Source organism: Danio rerio, chromosome 6 (genome assembly GCF_052040795.2).
Source record: "Danio rerio strain M-AB ecotype USA chromosome 6, GRCz13ab, whole genome shotgun sequence".
Lineage (NCBI taxonomy): Eukaryota > Metazoa > Chordata > Actinopteri > Cypriniformes > Danionidae > Danio > Danio rerio.
In genome coordinates, this window is record NC_141026.1 from 1,253,375 (window position 1) to 1,277,500 (window position 24,126).

General features: G+C 35.2%; 1 protein-coding gene across 4 annotated transcripts in view; it reads right to left on the minus strand.

The window, feature by feature from the left end:
• Positions 1-24,126, minus strand: part of zeb2b (zinc finger E-box binding homeobox 2b) — a 232,648-nt gene that overhangs the window by 102,186 nt on the left and 106,336 nt on the right. Inside the window, 1 exon segment of one of the 4 annotated variants that reach the window (NM_001245966.1) lies at positions 5,367-5,372. The exons of the other annotated variants lie outside the window; for them this stretch is intronic. Within the exon segment in view, the coding sequence (NP_001232895.1) occupies positions 5,367-5,372 (6 nt within the window). 4 annotated transcript variants of the gene reach the window in all.

The window sequence follows — 24,126 nt, forward strand, 5'->3', positions numbered from 1 at the left end:
GTAAAGATGATCGAGACACTGTGTCAACTACTTTATTTTTTCTTGCAGGGGCCACAGAAACCAACACATTCCCTCTCTCTCTCTCTCTCTCTCTCTCTCTGTTTCCCTCACAGGTCTCTCTGTCGGCAAACACACAAACAAACAACGGTTTCATTACAGCAGATTTAGGCCGCGCTTTATAGACGTTAATAGTAAAAGCTTCTGGGATGCTCGGATTTCATCATTTTACGGCTGTTTGCGTGCAGATGAAAAGGAATAATTTAAAGACTGCAGTTTGTTCTTGCGAGGTAGATTTAAGTGATGCTAAGAGCCAGGATGTTTCAGATCATATCATCACCGCTTCATCTTCTGTGTGTGAGTGTGTGTGTGTGTGTGTGTGCCTTGTATTCATTTCACAAGTCTAGCAATACCAGTAAGTTTTGACCTTGTGGGGACTTTTTTGTTTTGTTTTTTGGCTTAGCTCATAAATAACTCAGAATTAGGTATTTTAAAATGTACTCTACAAAATGCTGGGTTGTTTTAAGCCACTTAATGACTTATTAAATATAGTTTGTCCATATTTTACCCAACAGCAACATATATGTCTATAGGAAGTCCTCAGAAAGATAGCTGGACATGCCTGTGTGTGCGCATGCGTGTGTGTGTGTGCGCGTGTGTGCGTGTGTGTGTGTGTGTGTGTGTGTGTGTGTGTGTGTGTGTGTGTTTGTTTGTGTGTGTGTGTGTGTGTGTGTGTGTGTGTGTGTTTGTGTGTGTGTGTGTGCATCTTCTATTCATCTCATCTTGTAAGTATAGCAATACTAGTCATATTTTACCTTGTGGGGACATGTCTTTTTGGCCCAGCTCATAAATCACACAGAATTAAGTATTTTGAAAATGTACTCTAAAAAATGTTGGGTTTGTTTTAAGCCAAAGTTGGATAAAATATGGACAAACACAACAGTGAATTTTCAGTTAAATTTAAATGACACTATTTTGTCCATATTCGATCCAACAGCAACATGCATGCCTATGTGAAGTCCCCAAAAAGGTATATCTGTGTATGTGTATGTGTGTGTGTGAGTGTGTGTGTGTGTGTGTGTGTGTGTGTGTGTGTGTGTGTGTGTGTGTGTGTGTGTGTGTGTGTGTGTGTGTGTGTGTGTGTGTGTGTGTGTGTGTGTGTGTGTACCTTGTGTTCCTTACTTTATGGTGACCAAAAGTCCCCACAAGTATAGCAGTACCAGTAATTTTTAACCTTGTGGGGACATTTGTTGGTCTCCATGAGGAAAACGGCTCATAATTCATACAGAATAAGGTATTTTGAAAATGTATAAATGCTGGGTTGTTTGAACTCAATTATGTTGGGTCAAATATAGACAAACTCAATGTTAAGTTGTCTAAATTTAAATAGTTTTTTTGGACGGTTCGGTATTTCCAGATTTGACCCAACATTTTTGTCAAAACAACCCAGCAGTTTTTAGAATGAATAGACCATAAAATCTGTACAGTTAAAAAAAAACGTGTGTGTGTGTGTGTGTGTGTGTGTGTGTGTGTGTGTGTGTGTGTGTGTACCTTGTGTTCCTTACATTACGTTGACCAAAAGACCCCACAAGTATAGCAATACCAGTCATTTTTAACCTTGTGGGGACATTTTGTTGGTCCCCATGAGGAAAACGGTTCATAAATCAGACTGAATAAAGCATTTTGAGAATGCTGGGTTGTTTTAACCCAGTTTTGTTGGGTCAAATATGAATAAACTCAATGTTCAGTTGTGTTTTTCAATGAAATCTAAATCAATTTTTTTGGACGGTTGGGTTTTTCAATATTTGACCCAACATTTAGTTAAAACAACACAGCATTTTTAGAGAGAATAGAATATAAAATCTGTACAGTATAAAAAAAAACGTGTGTGTGTGTGTGTGTACCTTGTGTTCCTTACATTATTGGGACCAAATATCCCCACAAGTATAGCAATACCAGTACATGTTGTCCCTTAAGGCACTTTTTTTAGCCTCATGAGGGAAACCGCACATAATTTACAGACATGGAAGTATTTTAAATATGTAAAAATGCAGATTGGGTTGGGTTTAGGGATACGGCAAAAGTGCATACAGTCTGTACAGTATAAACATCATTATATCTATGGGAAGTCCCCACAAAGATAGCTGAACAAGTGTATATATGTGTGTGTGTGTGTTGAAGCAAATTGCAATTGATCCCATAAATGACACATAATGAAGTATTTTAAATATGTAAACATGCAGATTGTTTCCTGTTAGGCTTGGGTTTTGGGGTAGATTGGTAAGTATATACAGTCTGTACAGTGGAGATGTCATTATATCTATGGGAAGTCCCCATAAAGATAGTTGTGCAAGTGTATATGTGTGTGTGTTCAGCCACATCTGAAGAAACCTGCTAAAGCAAATTGCAATTGATCCCATATGTCAGTGGGCACAGGTAACAGTCAATAACGTGTGGTTGCGAGCGCAGCGACAGTCTGTGTTGAGTAATTAAAAAGAGCTGTCTGTCTCTCTCTCTCAGGCTTTCAGATCTGCCTCTCAAGGGCTTTTCACCCCTCGTTCGCTACAAAGGGAGCACAAATTGAGCAGGATCCTCGAGTTTGCTCACACAAAGCCGGCTTATTTCTGAGGATCTCTTCACGGCTTTCAGGTAAACGCCGAAAGTTGCTCACATTCCCGGCCGAGCTGAATCGGAGAGATCTGAGAAAAGAGGTCTCTGCGCTGTCACTCAGGCAGAATCCGCCACCTGAGACGGATGCCGATTCGTTCATGCGCGCGCCCAGCGAGTGTAAAGGCACTTTAAAAGCTCATCAGGAGAGTGCTGCACTTGTAGGAAATACCTTATTCATGACGGAGCAGAGCCGAGTCGAGGTAATGACTCAAATCAAGGTGGCCTCGCAAATGTTTAAATCTACAAGGACGACGGAGAGCATGAATAATGCAGGGTAATTTGCATCTAAATTTTTTAAGTGTTCTTTATTCAAAAACTAAAATGCGGCTTCGATTAAACTTTGATGGGTGGAGGAGGCATCCAGGAGCTCCGAACCGCCGTCTTATTTGCGGAAATTATTTAGAGCGCCGATTAAAAGAGGATGAGCTGCTCTTCCAATAAATAGTAATTAGGTGCAAGGTATTCGACACGGGCCGATGTGGACACGCTCGACCTGTGTGTGTGTGTGTGTGTGATGCTTGCATTTACATTCATGCATTTGTAGGAAGCTTTCATCCACGATGGATTTATATGAACTCGTGACCTTCTTACACTCTCAAAAAAAATAGAAAAAGAAAATGCTGGGTTGTTTTAACCCAACGTTGGGTCAGATATGGACATACCCAACAACTGGAACAAATAGTATCATTTAAATTGTATTTAAAAAAAAATAGTCCAATCTCACAAGGAAACGTAACTCTTCTACAAATTGTCAGAAAAGTTCATACTATTTCTTACGATTTCATTAATATAAAATATCACTGCGGGATGAGTAAAACATACCCAAATTTATTAATAAGATTGCACTCAAGACTTCGAAAAAAACACGATTCCTTAAAAAGGCGTGTCCTCAAACCCCACCCCCAACACTAAAATGTACAAATAAGGGTGGGTCAGATATGGACAAACCCAACCATTGGGTTAAATGGTATCATTTAATTTTAAATGAAAAAAAAGAGTCAGATCTGACGAGGAAACGCAAATAACTTTACATATTGTCAAAAAAGGGACTAATTCGTACTTAATCACACGAGTTCATTAGTATAAAAACGTACATTTTTTTTCAAGGAGGTGTGTCCCCAAACCCCACCCCCAACACTAACCCTTGTTGTGGGATGAGCAAATCGTAAAATGTACGAATAAGGTTGTACTCAAGATTGCATTCATACAATTCCATTAGTATAAACAACGTAAACAATTTTATAAGGAGGCGTGTCCTCAGACCCCACCCCCAACAAAACCCAAAAAATGGGTTAAATAGTATTATTTAAATTTAATTGAAATAAATAAATATCCCAGTGTTGAGTTTCTCCAATCTCTTGAGGATACGTAACTATTTTACGTACTGTCAGAAAAGTGGCTAATTCGTACTTATTCATCGTACTAAAATGTATGAATAAGGTTGGGTCAGGTATTAACACCCCAACTATTGGGTTAAATAGTATCATTTAAATTTAATTGAAAACAAAAAAATGTGTTAGTCCGATCTCATGAGGAAACGTAACTATCCTATGTGTTGTCAGAAAAGTGGCTAATGCATACTAATTATTATATACAATTTTATTACTATAAAAACACGATTTTTTTTTCTAAAAGGAGGCGTGTCCCCAAACCCCATCCCCACCACTAACACTCATTGCAAGATGAGCAAATCATACTAAAAATTACGGATAAGGTTGGGTCAGATATGGACAAACCCAATAATTGGGTTAAATAGTGGCATTTCAATTTCTTTATTAAAAAAAAAAAAGTTTGTCCGATCTAATAAGAAAACGTAACTATTTTAAATACTGTTAAAAAAGTGGCTAATTCTAACTTATTCATACGATTTCGTTAGTATAAAAACATACAATTTTTAAAAGGACTCGTGTCCCTAAACCCCACCCCCAAAACTAATCCCCGTTGTGTGATGAGCAAATCGTACTAAAATGTCAAATAAGGTTGTACTCAAGATTGCATTCATACAATTTCATTAGTATAAACAACGTAAAAAAAAAATTTAAAGGAGGCGTGTCCCTAAACCCCACCCCCAAAACTAACCCTTGTTGTGTGATGAGCAAATCGTACTAAAATGTATGAATAAGGTTGTATTCAAGATTGCATTCATACAATTCCATTAGTATAAACAACGTAAACAATTTTATAAGGAGGCGTGTCCCCAAACCCCACCCCCAACCCTAACCCTCGTTGTGGGATGAGCAAATCGTACTAAAATGTATGAATAAGGTTGGGTCAGATTTGGGCAAACCCAATCATTGGGTTAAATAGCGTCATTTAAATTTAATTGAAAAAATAGAGTTAGTCCGATCTCATGAGGAAATGTCACTATTCTATGTGTTATTTAAAAAAATGGCTAATTCATACTTGATCATATGATTTCATTAGTATAAAAACATACAAATTTTAAAAGGAGGCGTGTCCCCAAACCCCACCCCCAACACTAACCCTCATTGTGGGATGAGCAAATCGTACTTAAATGTACGAATAAGTTTGCACAAATTAATACGAATAGTCGACTACATCAAAAAAGTTGCAAATGGCAGTCAGACTGCAGTTACATTGGGTTAAAGCAACCCGGCATTTTTAAAGTGTCGTGTGCATATAAATGCATAAGGAGCTCGTAAAACAGTTCCTGATAAAGATCTCAAAAATCAGCTTACCTGCTGCTGAATTGAGGAAAGCAGATCCACAGCAGATGAGCAGAGAGCGGGCGAGAGACACACAGGGAAAGAGAGAGAGAGAGAGAAACAGGGTATTGATTAATTTGCTGTCTTGTGTTATCTACATCCTTTGTAAAAGCTCACAGAGAGATCTCACAGCCAGATGACATTTAAGACGTGTGCAATAAACACCGGCGGACAATAAAACTCGGCTCCAGAGAGAGGAAGAGCTTTTCTACAACGGAGAATACGCTGGACTTTCAAACACTATGCTGGAAAGATCGACGCTTCAGCGGTCTAAAGACATCGCCGGGGAGTTGCTAAGTGGTTGCAAGAATGTTTTGAGTGGTTGCTAGGTGGAAGTTTATATACTCACTATTGTTTTCTGGATAGTTGTAATGTTGCTAAGGTGTTGCTAATGTGTTTACTATGGTATTCTGGATAAATGCTTGGGTGTTCTGAGTAGTTGCTAGGGGGTTGCTAAGTGGTTGCTATGATATTCAGAGTGGTTGTTAGGGCGTTGCTAGGTGGAAGTTTATATACTCACTATTGTTTTCTGGATAGTTGTAATGTTGCTAAGATGTTGCTAATGTGTTTACTATGGTGTTCTGGATAAATGCTTGGGTGTTCTGAGTAGTTGCTAGGGGGTTGCTAAGGGGTTGCTATGCTATTCAGAGTGGTTGTTAGGGTGTTGCTAGGTGGAAGTTTGTATACTCACTATTGTTTTCTGGATAGGTGTTAATGTGTTTCTAAGTGGTTGCAGTGGTTGCTAAGGTGTTGTTACAGTTAGATGGATGTTCTGATTGGTTGCTAGGTGGATGTTTATGTGCTTACTATAATTTTTACTGGATAGTTGTTAATGAGTTGCTAAGAGGTCACAAGGATATCCTGAGTGGTTGCTGAGGTATTGCTATTGTGTTTACTATGATGTTCTGGGTGGCTGCTAGGGTGTTCTGAGCAGTTGCTAGGGTGGTTGCTATGATGTTTAGAGTGGTTGCTATGGTGTTGCTTGTTTTTTGAGTGGTTGTTTACTGCATGCGTTTACTATGGTTTTCTGATTAGTTGCTAGGGTGTTGATAAGTGGTTGCAAGGATTTTCTAACGTGGTTGCTAGGTGGACATTTATGTGCTCACTGTGGTTTTCTGGATATAAAAATATCCAGTATCTAATGTGTTGCTAAGTGGTTGCTAGGTTGTGGCTTATAAATTTTAATTGCCTAGTTGTTGCATTGTTGCTATGGCGCTCTAAGTAGTTGCTAGGGTGTTGCTATGGAGATCTATTTTGTGACCAATTAAATGCTTTCTAGTATCTGACATGCCCTTGTCTTCACGCTACACATTTGAAGCGCTTGAGCTCAACCACTCTCACTGACAGAGCAGTGATGAAACAAAATGCTATTGGCTGTTTTTTTAAAGGGGGAGGGGCTACAATATGTGCCGCCCTCTCTTCATGTTTATATTGAGATCACGTCAAACGTTGAATAAAAATGCACATTTCAAAGCACTTCAGGGGACGTTTAGTCAACATGACACATGATTTGAGGAATATTTACTGTCTGAAGCACAAAGACTGCCCTCACACACTCGATTTGAACACACCAGCACTGGAGGTTTGATCATATCTCTATCAACACGAGTGGAGACGAGTGACGGCATTAATAATGATCTGGGAGCAGCAGGATTGTAAATGCACCTACAGCAGTGTTTAGGTGTGCAGATATACAGCGGGAGCAGAAAATCTCTCCGCAGGCTCTTTTGCTCCGCTGACCCCTCGCCACTCCACCATAATTATCACTGCCTGATTCTCATTCAATTTGCATTTAACCCACATCTGAGGTCAACAGCATCTCCACCCTGAGTCACAATTACTACACACACACACACACACACGTCTGTCTAAACACTGCATATGATGTAATGATGATTTTCGTTTTCAATGGGGCTATTTTTCGTATCAAGCAGGCATGCAAGCAATAAATTAAATAGATAAATAGATAAATACATTTTTTAAATAAATGAATAAATAAATAAAAAAACATTCTAAACTACTTATTTATTTAATTCAAAACTATTTATTTCAAAATTATTTTTTATTTATTTTTTATTTTTTTCAAAACTTATTATTTCAAAATTATTTATTTATTTATTTATTTATTTCAAAACTATGTATTTTTTATTTGGTTACTATTTATTTATTTATTTATTTATTTGTTTATTTATTTATTTATTTATTTATTTATTTATTTATTTAATTTTTTGGCCAAAAAGTGTAATACATTAAATTAATATTATTAAAATAACAATGGTAAATGTATTTATTAAAAAAAATATATATATATATATATATATATATATATATATATGTATTTATTTATAAACACCATTTATTTAAAAAAAAAAGCTTCATTTATTTATTTATTTAAAAACTATTTATTTATTTGTTCATTGATTGATCGATTTTATTTTTTGGCACAAAAGTGTAATAAATTAAATTAATATTATTAAAATATCAATGGTAAATGTATTTATTAAAAAAAACTATATTTATTTTTAAACACCATTTATTAAAAAAAAAAGCTTCATTTATTTATTTATTTGTTTTATTGTTTGCAAAAATATACTAATTAAGACTGTCATTATAATCCTTGTATCGTCTTTTACAGTGTGTCCACATTCATTGTTAAACTCGTTTACAGTATAAAGCCATTGATTATTTGTGTCTATATTTACGTCTCATGCTTAAAAACCAGATGAAGCATAACTTAAACCTTCAGAGGGAAACTCTGAGAGATAACATCAACCTCTGAGGGTGGAAGATGACTAATAATGTGTGTTGTGTGTGTGTGTGTGTAGTGTAATGTGTGTGTAGGCTGGTTTCTGTTCTACTGTACTCGTCGTCAGTAACATGTTGTACAAATTAAACAGTTTTTTTTTTCACATTGACCAGAATGAGTGGCTTCTGTTGACTGGTTTGAGTCTCTATCACACACACACACACACACACACATACACACACACACACACACACACACACACACACACACACACACACGTTTCCTCCTGCGTCATCATCTGTGAGTGTGTGTACGTTCACCACACACTGACAGAACAGCCTGTGTTACTAGGAGCAGTGTATTACAGTGTCCAGAGCTGCTGTGCTGTGTATATAATGTATTCATATTTGAATATTAATAGAATATTGTCCTCTCATAGTCTGGAGACGCTTCCTTAGTTGTTATGAGGGTAATTCAATAGCTGATTATTGTTTTATTGTCATTATTTTAGACTCGTTTTCATTTTTTGGTTTTGTGTTTAATTAAAAAATATTTATTTAGTGCGTGTGGACTAATAAATAAATTATAGAAATCAATTAAAAGCTTTAAATAAATAAAAATAAAATAATTAAAAGTTTAAATAAATAAATAGATATTTTTAAAATAAATAAACGAAATGTTTTTAATAAATAAATAGTATTTAAAATAATAAATAAATAAATAATAGAAAAATAAATTTATAAAATTAATAAATAAATATACCATTGCTATTTTAAGACCCTTAATGTAATGTATTACACTTTTGGGCCATTACTTTGAATTAATTTTTGCTTTTAGGCTTTTGTTTTTATTTTTATATTTGTATTTGTGTAAATAAATAAACCTTTTTGAAATGTTTTTAATAGTTTTTATAATAAATGCATTAACCATTGATATTTTCATTCATTCATTCATTATCTTTTCGGCTTAGTTCAGTTGTTAATCAGGGATCGCCACATCGGAATGAACCGCCAACTATTCCAGCACATGCTTTACACAGCGGATACCCTTCCAGCAGCAACCCAACCCTGAGAAATACCCATACACACTAATTTACACACACACACACTCATACACTACAGCCAATTTAGTTCATAAGTGTCCTTGTGTTTGGACTGTGGGAGAAACCGGAGCACCCAGAGGAAACCCACGCCAACACGGGAAGAACATGCAAACTCCACACAGAAATGCCAACTGACCCAGCCAGGACTCGAACCAAGTGACCTTCTTGCTGTGAGGCGATCATGCTACCCACTGCACCATGTTATGTCATCCCTTTTAACATCATAAACTCGTAACACAGTGACTTGCAGGACTCTCCTCAAACTTGCAGCCGGTGTAAGAGTGTGTTCTCGCAGCATGTGTGTCGTTGGTTTCTAGAGAATAATCCACGATAAGGTCTTTGTGCGTCTGAAAGAGCGGAAAGCGGCGACTGATGGATATCTCAGAACAGACACCGCAAACAATCCAGCGGCAAATACCAGCGTCACAAAAGCTCCGCGGATCTGATCTTCAGCGATATCATCGGCGGATCTTTGTGTGTTTCCATGGAGCAGATCAGAATTGCTTCAGTAACGAGGCAGGAATCTGCTCTCATTATGACCAGTCTGAGCTTTACATGTCTGAAGATGAGCAGAGACGTCGAATCCTCTCCTTTCAGCTTTGTTTATTGCTTTATTAATAATTGACCAATTTCAGAGTTATACCAAAATGCAGTCGGTTTGAATCTTATCACTGGATTGAATGTGTGGTATTAATGGTTATCAGCTGATATGGGCCAGTTGGGGCCTTCTGTGTCTACTGGTAGGCTCAGAAGGCTGTTATCATCCATCCGCATGGTTAATCAGCTATAGATCACATACAGCTGTGGCCGGAAGTTCATTCATTTTCTTGTCGGCTTAGTCTCTTTATTAATCCGGGGTCGCCACAGCGGAATGAACCGCCAACTTATCCAGCAAGTTTTTACGCAGCGGATGCCCTTACAGCCACAACCCATCTCTGGGAAACACACACATTCATACACACACACACACACTCATACACTACGGACAATTTAGCCTGCCCAATTCACCTGTACCGCATTTGATTGGACTGTGGGGGAAACCAGAGCACCCGGAGGAAACCCACGAGAAGGCAGGGAGAACATGCAACTTCACACAGAAACATGGCCAGAAGTAACAAGAATTATTTATATTATTTCTTAAACTGTATTTGATTAACGTCTACCCCTATCCCAAACCTCAGCCCAATCATCATGGTTGATTGGTGGTGAACATATCTGAATCTTTTCTATAAGTGTATCTAATTAACCATGTGGATGGATGATAACAGCTTTCTGAGCCTACCAGTAGATGCAGAAGGCCCCTACTGGCCCATATCTATCAGCTGATAACCACTGATAACGTCCAATTAATCGAGTGATAACATACTTAAGTTCTTATATTACCTACATTAACAATTTGTAAACTAAAGCAAAAAAGTAATGCTAGACAAAGAATAATTGCGATTAAACTGCAATTTTGCAGTTCCCAAAAAAATTTTATAATTTGACCTTATATATGTGCGTGCATAATACACCAACTGGCCACTTTATTAGGTACAGCTTACTAGTACCATGTTGGACCCCCTTTTGCCTTTAGAACTGCCTTAATCCTTCGTGGTATAGATTCAACAAGGTACTGGAAACATTCCTCAGAGATGCCCACGATGTTGAAATGATGCTCAACTGGTACTAATGGGCCCAAAGTGTGCCAAGAAAATCTCCCCCACACCATTACACCACCAGCAGCAGCCTGAACCGCTGATACAAGGCAGGATGGATCCATGCTTTCATGTTGTTGAGGCCAAATTGTGAGCCGAGCATCCGAATGTGGCAGCAGAATTCTCTGTAAACCCTAGGGATGGTTGTGCGTGAAAATCCAAGTAGATCAGCAGTTTCTGAAATACTCAGAGCAGCCCGTCTGGCAGCAACAACCATGCCACGTTCAAAGTCCCTTAAATCCCCTTTCTTCCCCATTCTGATGCTCGCGTTGACCTGCAGCAGATCTTCTAGACCATGTATACATGCCTAAATGCATTGAGCTGCTGCCATGTGATTGGCTGATTAGACATATGCATTAACGAGCAGTTAGTCAGGTGTACCTAATAAAGTGGCCAGTTAGTGTGTATATTTACTATATGTGATACTCAGAATCAAGCATTCAGCAGCCACTGTAGTATAAACAGTGAGAAACAAGTCTCTGTGTGGATCCACTTTATATGAAGTGGCCTGAACTATTATTTCCACACAGTGAAATGAATCATTTGTTATTTTCTGAGCAAAAACATGTTTGACATTGTGCTAATGATTGATTAAATGCATGCATATCTAACTACACTTCTGACCATCTCTTTACTTTTCATCCCACCCTTAAACCCACCCATACCACCTCAAGAGTCCCCTGCAATGCGTTATGAACACGGTAAGCACACTGTATTTATAATTTCGATGCAAGAACATAGTTAAAGCCACCTAATATAAAGTCTGAGGGACTCAGCATGCAGTAGCAGGGATCTGCTTGTGTAATTCACACACATCTGCCCAGCATTGATAGCAGTGCAGAATTAAAAAGTGCAAGCATCACCAACTCCTGCTTGTTTACTTGCTGGAAAATGAAGTAGTGTAATAGTGCTCGACAAATGCCAGCAAACCAGGCCGCGTAATTACATGTCTGCATCTCCTTCCCTCTTCCTTTTACCACCTGCTTCTTCGACTTCTACTTGTTTTTTTTCTTCCTCATGCTTTCTCTCGCTGTGTTTTAACTCGACAGCGCCAAAGCAAAACCGTTGCATTTCTGTCTGTTTGCATCAGTTTTGGCCTGCATAATTCATTTAAATTAGAGCAGGAGCTTTGGCTGAGTAATAAAACCGACTTGGGCTGCGCTCCGGTGTAAATGAAATGTGAATATTTTACTGATGAAAATGCACAAATGCTCTTTACTCCACTTTCCTGCATTATAAATGGATGGCTTGAAGAGCGAGGAATGCTTTATTGTCTTTCCTCGATGCACTAAAAGGCGTAGGGATCGCTCTCCGCGCGCTGACAAACATCTTTTTCTGGCAGCGTTTCAGTGGACGGACAAACTCGTCCTGCTATAAAACATCCACACTGTGAACCTGGACCTGTGCTGTGCTGTGAAACACACACACACAAACACACACACACACACAGTACAGAAGACTCTTTTAAAACTCATCTGCCCTGAAGATGTAATAAAATTGACATATTGATTCCTTTGAATTTACGAATGCCTGTTTCATAAACTCCATTTCCAAAGCTTAGAGCTCCGTCATTTTCCCCCCAAATGGATCAATTATGTGCCCACGTAATCCAGTTACCTGTGAAATCCACCAGCACTCTCTCTCTCTCTCTCTCTCTCCGTCTATATTCTGTCAGTCTATCACACGCTGAACAGCAGCTCATGCAGGATTAGGATGAATTATGTTCACCTACATTTACTACGTCTGAAAAACTCCCAGTGAATTAACTCAACACTAGTTGTTTTACAGAGTCAGTGTTCTCTATGGATGGCACCGTGGCTCAGTGGTTAGCACTGTTGCTTTACAGCAAGAAGTTTGCTGGTTTGAGTCCTGGCTGGGTCAGTTGTCGTTTCTGAGTTTGCATGTTCTCCCCGTGTTGGCATGGGTTTCCTCCGGGTGCCCCGGTTTCCCCCACAATGCTTTTTAATGCGGTAAGCTAACCTCACCCCTAACCCTACCGGTCACAGTGACGTCACTCACTCCATTGAGAGCATTGTGTCTGTCATTGCATCGCTGAGTGATGCAATCTCAGCTTGCATCATAAAGGCTGCAGCCAGATACTATTGAGATGCTGTAGTAGCTCACCCTAAGGTGCAATTTAAAGACTTAACTAGGCTAATCAGGCAAGTCATTAGACAACAAGTGGTTTCTTCTATAGCGAATTAAAAATAAATAAATAAGTAAGATAAAATAAAATAAAAAATAATAATAATTTAAAAATAAATTAAAAAGAAAAAAATGAAAAAAGAATAAATATATAAAATAAATAAATATATAAATAAATAAAGCTGCTTTTATTGCAGTCAATCTAAAAGAATATGACTTTATCTGAAGAAAACAAAAATACTAAGAGAAATACTCTGAAAATTAAATTGCTCTGTTAAAAATCAAGTTTTTTTTATTATGATATTTTATGTATGACGTTTTTGTTCGAAGATAAATAAATCAAATCAAATCAAATCAAAGATCACTTTGGAAACACCTGAAAATGTATTTTTTAGTGGTTTGAGTGTCCAGAAAAGTGCTATATAAATGTAAGAATTTATTATCATTATATTACTATTATTATTATTGTTGTTGTTGTTGTTGTTATTAATATTATTATTATTATTATTATTATTATTAATATGTAATTAACATATAATTTAAAGAGTTAAATGCATTAGATTGTGATATTTTGATAATAATATTACAAAAAAAGGCATAAAAATGCTAAATAAAAATATGCAATTGGAATGATCTAACATTTTAAATTAAGGCATAATAGTGCATTTATATTTTACAGAGTTGCTGTATGTTTTGATTCATAATATCATAAAAATGCCAAATAAATCATCCATGTTTCATTCTGTTATAAATTATTACCAAAATGGCAAAATCACAGGAGGGCAAATAATTTTGCTGTGAACTGTACGTCTGTCCCATAAAGATGTATTTATTTCAATTAAAAATTCTGATTGAAACATCTAATATAAGGTCATTGGTTTGGGTCCCGGCTGGGTCAGTAGGCATTTCTGTGTGGAGTTTGCATGTTCTCCTGATGTTTGCGTGGGTTTTCTCTAGGTGCTCTGGTTTCCCCCACAGTCCAAACACATGCACTATAGAGGCATTGATCAACTAAATTGGCTGTAGTGTATGAGTGTTTGATGTTTCCCATAACAGGGTTGCAGCTGGAAGGGAATCCGCTGTGTAAAACATAAGCTGGAATAGTTGGCGGTTCATTCCACTATGGTGACCCCTGATGAATAAAGGGACTTAGATGAAGGAACATGAATGAATGTTAAAACATTAAAATTCATAGTTTATTCTTAATGACTTGTAATCATCAGTTGATTTAGTCTTTTTTTTATATGATGTAACAGTTATATAGCATGTTTATGATAATATATAGCAAAATATCAAAACATACAGCAAATTTATACAATTGAACTGCATTTTTGTGTCTTTATTTAAAATGTGAGATAAGAAAATATCAAATAATCCACCAATTTCTTCCTTTTTATGCCTTTCTTTATAATAATATTAGCAAAATATCACAACAAATTTCTTAAACCAACTTTCAATCATCTGATGCATTTAAGTCTTTAAATTATAAGTGCTGTTTTATCGAATAAAAAGTGACTCAATACACATTATAATAAATATGAATGCAAATATTTACTGCATGGCTGAAATGTGTGTTTCTTTTGTTGTCAACACATAATGCAAATGCCTGAGCAGCAGAAACACAGCACACTTCCACTTTAGACACACTTTAACATGTTCATTCTTTCATTTCTCGCCCGGAGAGTTTCCTCAAACACACACACACACACACACACACTCAGTTTCTCGGCCACTAAAGCGTCCAACGTTTGCGGCTGTGTGTCGAATCGTGTCAGCTTTTCTGCGGGCGTTGTGTGTCAGGGTGTGTTTGTAGAGCCGTGTGTTTGCTGTGTTCGGAGATTCAAGGTGCTGCTTCTGTTCAGCATGTCAAATGTAGCCCACACACAGCTCCTTATCTCCAAAGACCCCAAACACAGCACACACACACACACACACACACACACACACACACACACACACACACATCCCAGAATTTCCCTTTATTATGATTTCATCCTTTTCCTCTTGAAGTCACTCGACTGCTCAGGTTGTGTGTGATCTGACAGGTATTCCAGAGCCTACTGACCCTTTACACACATACACACACAAACACACACACAGATATGCCAACACACACATACAGGAATATGCACAAACATATGCACACACTCTAACACACAAAAATACACAAGCATGCAAACACACTAAAGAACATGCACACACACACAAATATGCACACACACTGTATATGCACATACATTTGCACACATAAATACACACCACATATATACACACACACACACACCTATACATGCAAACACTAACATGCACATACACAAACCACACACACACACACACACACACACACACTAAGATGCATATACACAAGCCACACACACACACACACACACACACACACACACTAAGATGCATATACACAAGCCACACACACACACACACACACACACCCAAACATGCACACACTAACATGCATATACACAAACCACACACAGACACACACACCTATACATGCACACACTAAGATGTATATACACAAGCCACACACACACACACACATACACACACACACACCTATACATGCACACACTAAGATGTATATACACAAGCCACACACACACACACAAACACACACACACACACACACACAAACACACACCTATATATGCACACACTAACATGCATATACATAAATCACAAACACACACACACACACTATACATGCACACACTAACATGCATATACACAAACCACAAACACACACACATAAACATACACACACCTATACATGCACACACTAAGATGCATATACACAAACCACACACACACACACACGCACACCTATACATGCACACACTAAGATGCATATACACAAGCCACACACACACACACAAACACACCTATACATGCACACACTAACATGCATATACACAAACCACACACACACACACACACACACACACACACACACACACACACACACACACTAACCTGCATATACACAAACCACAAACACACACACACATATACATGCACACACTAACATGCATATACACAAACCACACACACACACACACACACACCCCTATACATACAAATACTAAAATGCATATACACAAACCACAAACACACACACACACACACACACGCACACACACACACACACACCCCTATACATACAAATACTAAAATGCATATACACAAACCACACACACACACACACACACACACAGGTAGCTGATCTGGATGCTGCTGTGAGTGTCCTTCTCTTGAGTTCTCCAGGTAAAAGCGCTGCACATCATCATGAACACTTCAGTGTGTGTAGATCAGTCAGACCTCAAGCATGATTGAACAGCACAGGTAGACAATTAGCAATCCAGACTCCAACCTGGCTTCATCCGCGCATCATGTTTCATTAATGTACATAATTATGCACAGCATGCATTTGTCCCCCTTCCGCATTTAATAAGTGATTCATCTTTACAGTGCAGAGTGCCTACGTGACTCTCTGAGAAATAAAAACTGCTGAAATTAACGTGCATTCAGAATATTCTAGTCCTCGACGAGGCTTTAAACGGAGCAGACACAGTTTCAGACGCTTTCCATTTCACATATATGCTGCTTTGAGCTTTTTAATCATCAATATGAAGCATTTAACATTGATAATAATCAGAAATGTGTCTTGATGATTAAATCAGGATATAGTCATGAGACATACGGAACATTCAGCTTTTAATTTCACTAGGAAATCACATTTTAATATATATATTATTCACATAAGATACTTATAATCATTCATTTTCCTTTGGCTTATTCCAGGGGTGTCCAAACTCAGTCCTGGAGGGCCGGTGTCCTGCAGATTTTAGCTTCTTGCCTCAACACATCTGCCAAGATGTTTCTAGAAAGCCTGGTAAGAGCTTGATTAGCTAGCCCAGGTGAGTCTCCAGCCCTACAGGACCGAGTATGCCAGGCTTAATCACTTTATTTATTAGGGGTCTCCACAGCGGAATGAACCACCAACTATATCAGCATATGTTCAATATAGCGGATGCCCTTCCAGCTGCAATCCAGTACTGGGAAACACCCATACACACTCATTTACACATACACTCAAACACTACAGCCAATTTAATTAATCAATTCCCCTATAGCGCATGTGTTTGGACTGTTGGGGAAACCGGAGCACCCGGAGGAAACCCACACCAACATGAGGAGTCTTTAAGAGACTTATTGTGGGTCATAATACAGTTAGAGTCACTCAACAATTTTAAAATCCTTCATTTAACTCACTTGAGTCTTTATAATTATAGAATAACAGGGTTATAACATTGCGGACTGGGTCTTTATGAATGCAATCATAATTAATACTAATAAATGAGTGTATAATGTGATATGAACACGTATAAGATCAAATGCATCACTGATAAATATTAATAACGCTATTATAAATGTGGCTATAACTGTATTCATTCATTCATTTTCCTTCGGCTTAGTCCCTTTAATCATCAGAGGTCACCACAGCGGCATGAACCGCCTATTCCAGGATATGTTTTACACAGCGCATATCCTTCTAGCTGCAACCCAGTACACACACACACAGACACACACACACTTATTCACTACGGCAAATATAGTTAATCAATTCCCCTATAGCACATGTGTTTGGATTGTGTAGGAAACCCATGCCAACACGGGGAGAACATGCAAACTCCACACAGAAATGCCAACTGAGCCCTGGACTCGATTCAGCGACCTTCTTGTGGTAAGGCCACAGTGCAAACCACTGAGCCACCGTGATGCCCATGTTTTAATATATTTCAATACCAAAAATTGTAAGTAGATTAAGTAGATTGTTGCATTTTATTATTGTATAACATGATCCTATTTCTGTGTACATTTCATTGACTGCCATTATGTACAAATTCTGAGATGTGCACATGAATATGATCACGTTATACAATTATAATGATAATAAAATGCGATAATGATTACATAAAATACAATTAAATAATATTAAAATACAATAAAAGTTGGTTAATGTTACATAAACTGATCCATTTTTAAGCCAAAGCTTTACATAATTACGCATAAATTAGTCAAAATTAAAGACACCTCTCATGTGGAGATTCAAGTCTAATGCATTGCTCAGGAGTGAGTTTCTCACAGACTTCAGAGTGTCTAAATCTTGATGCTTCTGTGAGTCTCGTCTATCAAATCTGAGCTTTATTCTCTATTCTCTATTGGATTCGGGTCAGGTGATTGTTTGGGCCATTCTACAGCTTTATTTTCTTTCTCTGAAAGCATCTGAGAGTCTCCTCGGCTGTGTTTTGGATCATTGTCTTGCTGAAATGGTTTGATCTTCATCCTCCTGCTAATGCAGATGTTGGAGTGAAGCAGCTGATGTTCATTTACACTGAGGAAGAGCAGAGGCTTGCTGAAGAACTACTGAGAGATTTCAGCTGCTGGCTGGGCTTTCACTGGCTTTCTACACCTTCCTTTCTTCATGTGTTCAATACTTTTTCCCAGCATCATTTAATTTTATTATGCACAAGTTCATTTGTAAACTAATTTGATTGGTTTTCTTTGCATATATGGATTTCTTTGGTTGTTTCCAACATCTGGTGAACATTTCAAGTCAACGGCAACTTTGGAAATATGTTTATTGAAAAAAGTTATGATGTGTATGTATTTCCCCTACTAAATAACTACATATATAAACATAATATAATATAATATAATATAATATAATATAATATAATATAATATAATATAATATAATATAATATAATATAATATAATAATAAATAATAATATATAATATAATATAATGATATATAATATTATAATATAATATAATATAATATAATAAAATATAGTAATATATAATATAATACAATATAATAATATATAATATAATAATATATAATAATAAATAATAATATATAATATAATATAATGATATATAATATTATAATATAATATAATATAATATAATAAAATATAGTAATATATAATATAATATAATATAATATAATAATATATAATAATAAATAATAATATATAATATAATATAATATAATGATATATAATAATATAATATAATATAATATAATATAATATAATATAATATAATATAATATAATATAATATAATAATATATAATATAATATAATATAATAATATAACATACACCTTAATTATTATTTATATATTAGACAAAATTAAATGAGCTTTTCTCTAAAAAAAGCAAAATAATCCACCAATAAGTTAAGCAAGATAATTTTACGTCAAAAACAAAATCAAAATTATTTTGCGTAAAATTTTTACTCTATTTGCAGATTATTGTGCGAGTTTTATGAAAAAAAAAACCTCATTTTGTCTCATTTTTACTGAAAAGAAGACAATATTTTGTGCTCGTCCAGAAAAACCCTCCTGATTGAAGACTTTTCAGATATCTGGACTAGAAACAAGACAAAAAGCAGTGTATTTTTGCAGCGTGTCCTGCTGTAGACGGCAGATAAACAGTGTCTAGATTGGCTGTTAAATCCACGTCCGTAACTGTGCAGCTCTCTGCCTTAAAACACTTCAAATATTTAGCAAACACATTGACGGTGCATGCTGGGAAAGGCGCGGATGAGCCGCCGTTATAAATCACCTCATCAGAGAATGAAATTAACACCGATTCTTGCAGGCAATTTCTCAATTTCCAATGCTAATTACGCGTTTTCTCTTTACTTTTAAATTCCGTACCACCTGTTTGGGGAAAGACATCTTAGGCGGCAGAGATGGATTTAATCACAATTTTAATTAACTGCCGTGTACGCGAGGAAAAGCGGCAATTATAATGCAGATGAATGATGATTTTCTCCACATTAAATTGTTTTGTTTCTTGGTTATGTTGATTGCATAAATACTGACAGAGAGCGGGTTTTATGTACTGTCATTTAGTAATTGTTTTGCATGGGGGAGAAGAGAAGAAGGAAATAAAAATAAAGTCTGACTGACTGACTTTGCAAATTGTTTAATTTGGTTTAACCCTGTGTTTGCTGGAGATTGTTTTCAAGACCTGCGACTATTAATTAGGGTCAGTCATTTTAGTATTAATTATGTAAACGTTGAGAAATGTGTACATAAGTGTAATATTGTATAATGGTTAATGCATAATTAATTTTGAATAAATAACAGACACATAATAAAAATATTTTGATGTTGTTAATATTGTACAAAGACATACATGCATTTGTTTTTAAAGCAAACTTTACAAGTTTAGTTGATGTTTTATTATTATTTAATCTAATTTTGCATAAAAGGCATTAAATATTAACAAATTAAGCTACTGTACTGTAATTATTAATGTTCTTACATGCAATAAAGCATAAAAACAACCCCCAAAAAAGCTTATAAAAATTAAACTGATCAGTCAACACATTTAGTTTACATTTTATTATTATATAGTCCTATTATTGATGCAAAAATTATGTTAAATAAGCAAATATGAAGTTACTGTAGTTTTTGGCATAATTAAATTAAATTTCATAAGACATAAATTAAAGTATATTAATTAATTTATTAATTAATTTAGCAAAACAATATATTAAATAAAGGGGAAAACTGGTGTAAATTTTGAGAAAGCGGCAATTATAATGCAGATAAATTATAATTTTTTTCACATTATATTGTTTTGTTTCTTGCTTATGTTGACTGTATAAATACTGACATAATTTAGTTTACATTTTTATTTTTATTTATTTTAATTTTACAAAAAAAAGGTCATCAAATAATGAAAAATTATTGTATTGTATTGATATTTTTACATGTAATAAAGCATAAAAACAACCAAATAAAAATTAGTTGATACAAATCAAACACATCAGTAAACACATTTAGTTTACATTTTATTATTATATAGTCTTATTATTGATGCAAAAATTGTTAAGTAAGCAAATATAAAGTTACTGTAGCAATGCATAAATTAAAATATTTAAGCAAATAATACATTTGGCTTACGTTTAATTATTGCAAAATTTAATTCAGCAAGAAAAAAATAATAGATTAGGGGGGAAAATACTGAAATAATGAGAAAAGCTGCAATTATAAAGCAGATACATTTTAATTATTTTTCATTTTATATTGTTTTGTTTCTTGGTCATGTTGATTGCATAAATACTGACAATTTAGTTTACATTTTTATTATTATTTAATCTAATTTTACAAAAAAAAAGGCATTTAATATAGATAAATGATTGTATTTTATTGATATTTTTACATGTAATAAAGTAAAGCATAAAAACAAACAAATAAAAAAATAGGTGAAAAAAATCAAACACATCAGTTAACACATTTAGTTTACATTTTATTAATTCTGCAATTAAAAATACATTAAATAAGCAAAAAACATATATTTAGTGTAGTTTTTTGGCATTATTTTGCAATGCATAAAAACATTTAATTCATTTAAGCAAATAATACATTTAGCTTACATTTAATTATTATATTATCTAATTTAGCAAAAGCATTTGGGGGAAAAATGACCAACAACCAAATAAAAATGAGTTGATAAGACACCAAAGACATCAGTTAGCACATTTAGTTTACATTTTATTATTATAAAATCTAATTTTGCAACAAAAAGGCATTAAATACGTTACTGTAGTTTTTAGCATTAATAAATTCAATATTGTAAAGCATAAAAACAACAGATTAAACATCAATCGAACAATAAAACTCATGAGTCTTTCAGCAAATAATAAATTTAGCTAACATTTAATTATTATATAATCTAGTTTAGCAATAAAGCATTGGAAATATGGGGGAAATGACTGTAAATTTGGAGAAAAAGCAGCAATTATAATGAATATAAATTAAGATTTTTTTTTTCCCAAACTATTTTTTTGTTGTTGCTTGGTTATGTTGACTATATAAACATAAATATAATTGATAAATAATAAATTCAGAAAGAAAAAGTCTGACTGACTTTGTAAATTGTTTAATTGCATTTGATTAATTATTATTTCCCTGTTTGTTTAATTAACAAACACACACTTTGCATCTGTGTTTCATGCACCGTATTTGAGAGTGTGACTCTGTCCAAACACAGAGCAGACACACTTGTTCTCTCCTCGATCTATGTGAAAGATGAATAAAAGAGTGGTAAATCTGCCCACAAGCCTCCTTTATTTCTCCTCTTGGGGGATTTCAGGCATTTTCTGCTGTGCATTTGCGAGTGTTTGGTCTTTGTAGTGCAGAAGAGACAGAACTGGAGCAGATATTCGCTAAAACTTTCAACACTTCAGGACTTATCGGCGCTCTCTAAAGCTGCGCTGAAGAGCATTGCAGAGAATAATTGTGCAGTTTTTCCATGTCAAACACACAAAGTGTTTCATCTTTCATTCGGCCAAAGCAACTCTACAGAGGCTCAACACAAAGGTGAGCTCTGTTTCCATTCCATGCTCTATCTGTGTGCGTACGTGTGTGTGTGCGCGTGTGTGTCTGTGTGTGTGCGTGCGTGTGTGTGTGTGTGTGTGTGTGTGTGGCTGACACAGTAAACTGCTATAGCTTTTATAAAAATTACATTTTTTATATTATTTTAATATAATAATAAAATAAAATAAATGACATAAAATATAATTAAATTTAATTAAATTAAAAATAAGTAAAAATAATTTTTTTTAAAATTAATGAAAAGTTAAAAGAATAAATAAATAATAAGAAAATGAATAATATGATATGAATAAATAATATGAAATAAAGTAGAATTAAATTAAAAATAAATAAAAATAAAACTAAATAATAAAAATAAACAAAATAAAACAAATTTAAAAATAAAACAAAATTCAATTTAAAAATAAAATTAATTAAACTAAAAATAATAATAAAACAAAAAAATATAAATATTAATATATAAATATATAAAGTATAATTAAATAAAATTAAACTAATAATAAATTTAAAATAAAATGTCAAAAATAATAAAAAATGTAAAAATAACATAAAATAAAACAAAATTAAATATAATTAAATTAAATAAAAAAAAAATAAAAAAAAAATAAAAAAAAATAAACAAAATTAAATAAAAAATTAATTAAATCTAAATGAAATTAAAAATAACAATAAAAAACAATAACATTTAATTAAAAATGTAATTGAATAATAAAAAATTAAAAATGTAATAAAACAAACTAAAAAACAAAACAAAAGCAAAATAAATAAATAAATAAATATAAGTAATACTGTGACTGCATAAATACGTCTAATATAAATGTCTCTCTTTCTTGCACACACTCAAACACACACACACTCTCTCTCTCTCTCTCTCTCACTAACACACACAGAGAGAGACATTGGCGCTGTCTCTGTGCCTCGGCCTGTCTGTCTCTCTGCTGTCAGCTTCTGGTAGTTTGAGTGAGTTGATGTGCAGCAAACAGCTCGCGGGGAGAGTCCTGCGCCTGATCAACACTTACGTCAACTCCAGTTTACACCGGCGGGAAAAGGTAACCTCTGCGGCGGACACAAAACTCACACACACACAAGGTTAAACAGACTGTGTGTGCGTATGTACTGCATATGTGCATGTGTGTGTGTGTGTCAGTGCGAGCATGCAATTGTGTTTGAACGTATGTGTGTGTGTGTGTGTGTGTGTGTGTGTGTGTGTGTGTGTGTGTGTGTGTGTGTGTGTGTGTGTGTGTGTGTGAGAGTGTGTGTTAATTGCAGATGAGACGGTCTGCTATTGTAACAGAACTGGCCACTCTTCTCAGGAAAGGCAGAAATGAATATTTCATTACTTTAATTACTGAGAGAAAGGCTTTCAGCGGCTGTCCCTTCACTAATTATGAGCACTGATAACGTTTGTGAAGTGACTCCTCCAAACACACACCGCTAAAGAGACCCAGAAACAGCGCTGCAACACCGCACTTCAGCTCGACAGGACAGAGAAACACACAGAAGACTCTTCAGCGTCTCAGCGCTCTCTCTCTGAAATAATATTAAAGAGCAGTGAGGTGACGCCTGTCGAAAACACTACACACGCCTCAGAGCAGGAAGGACGCT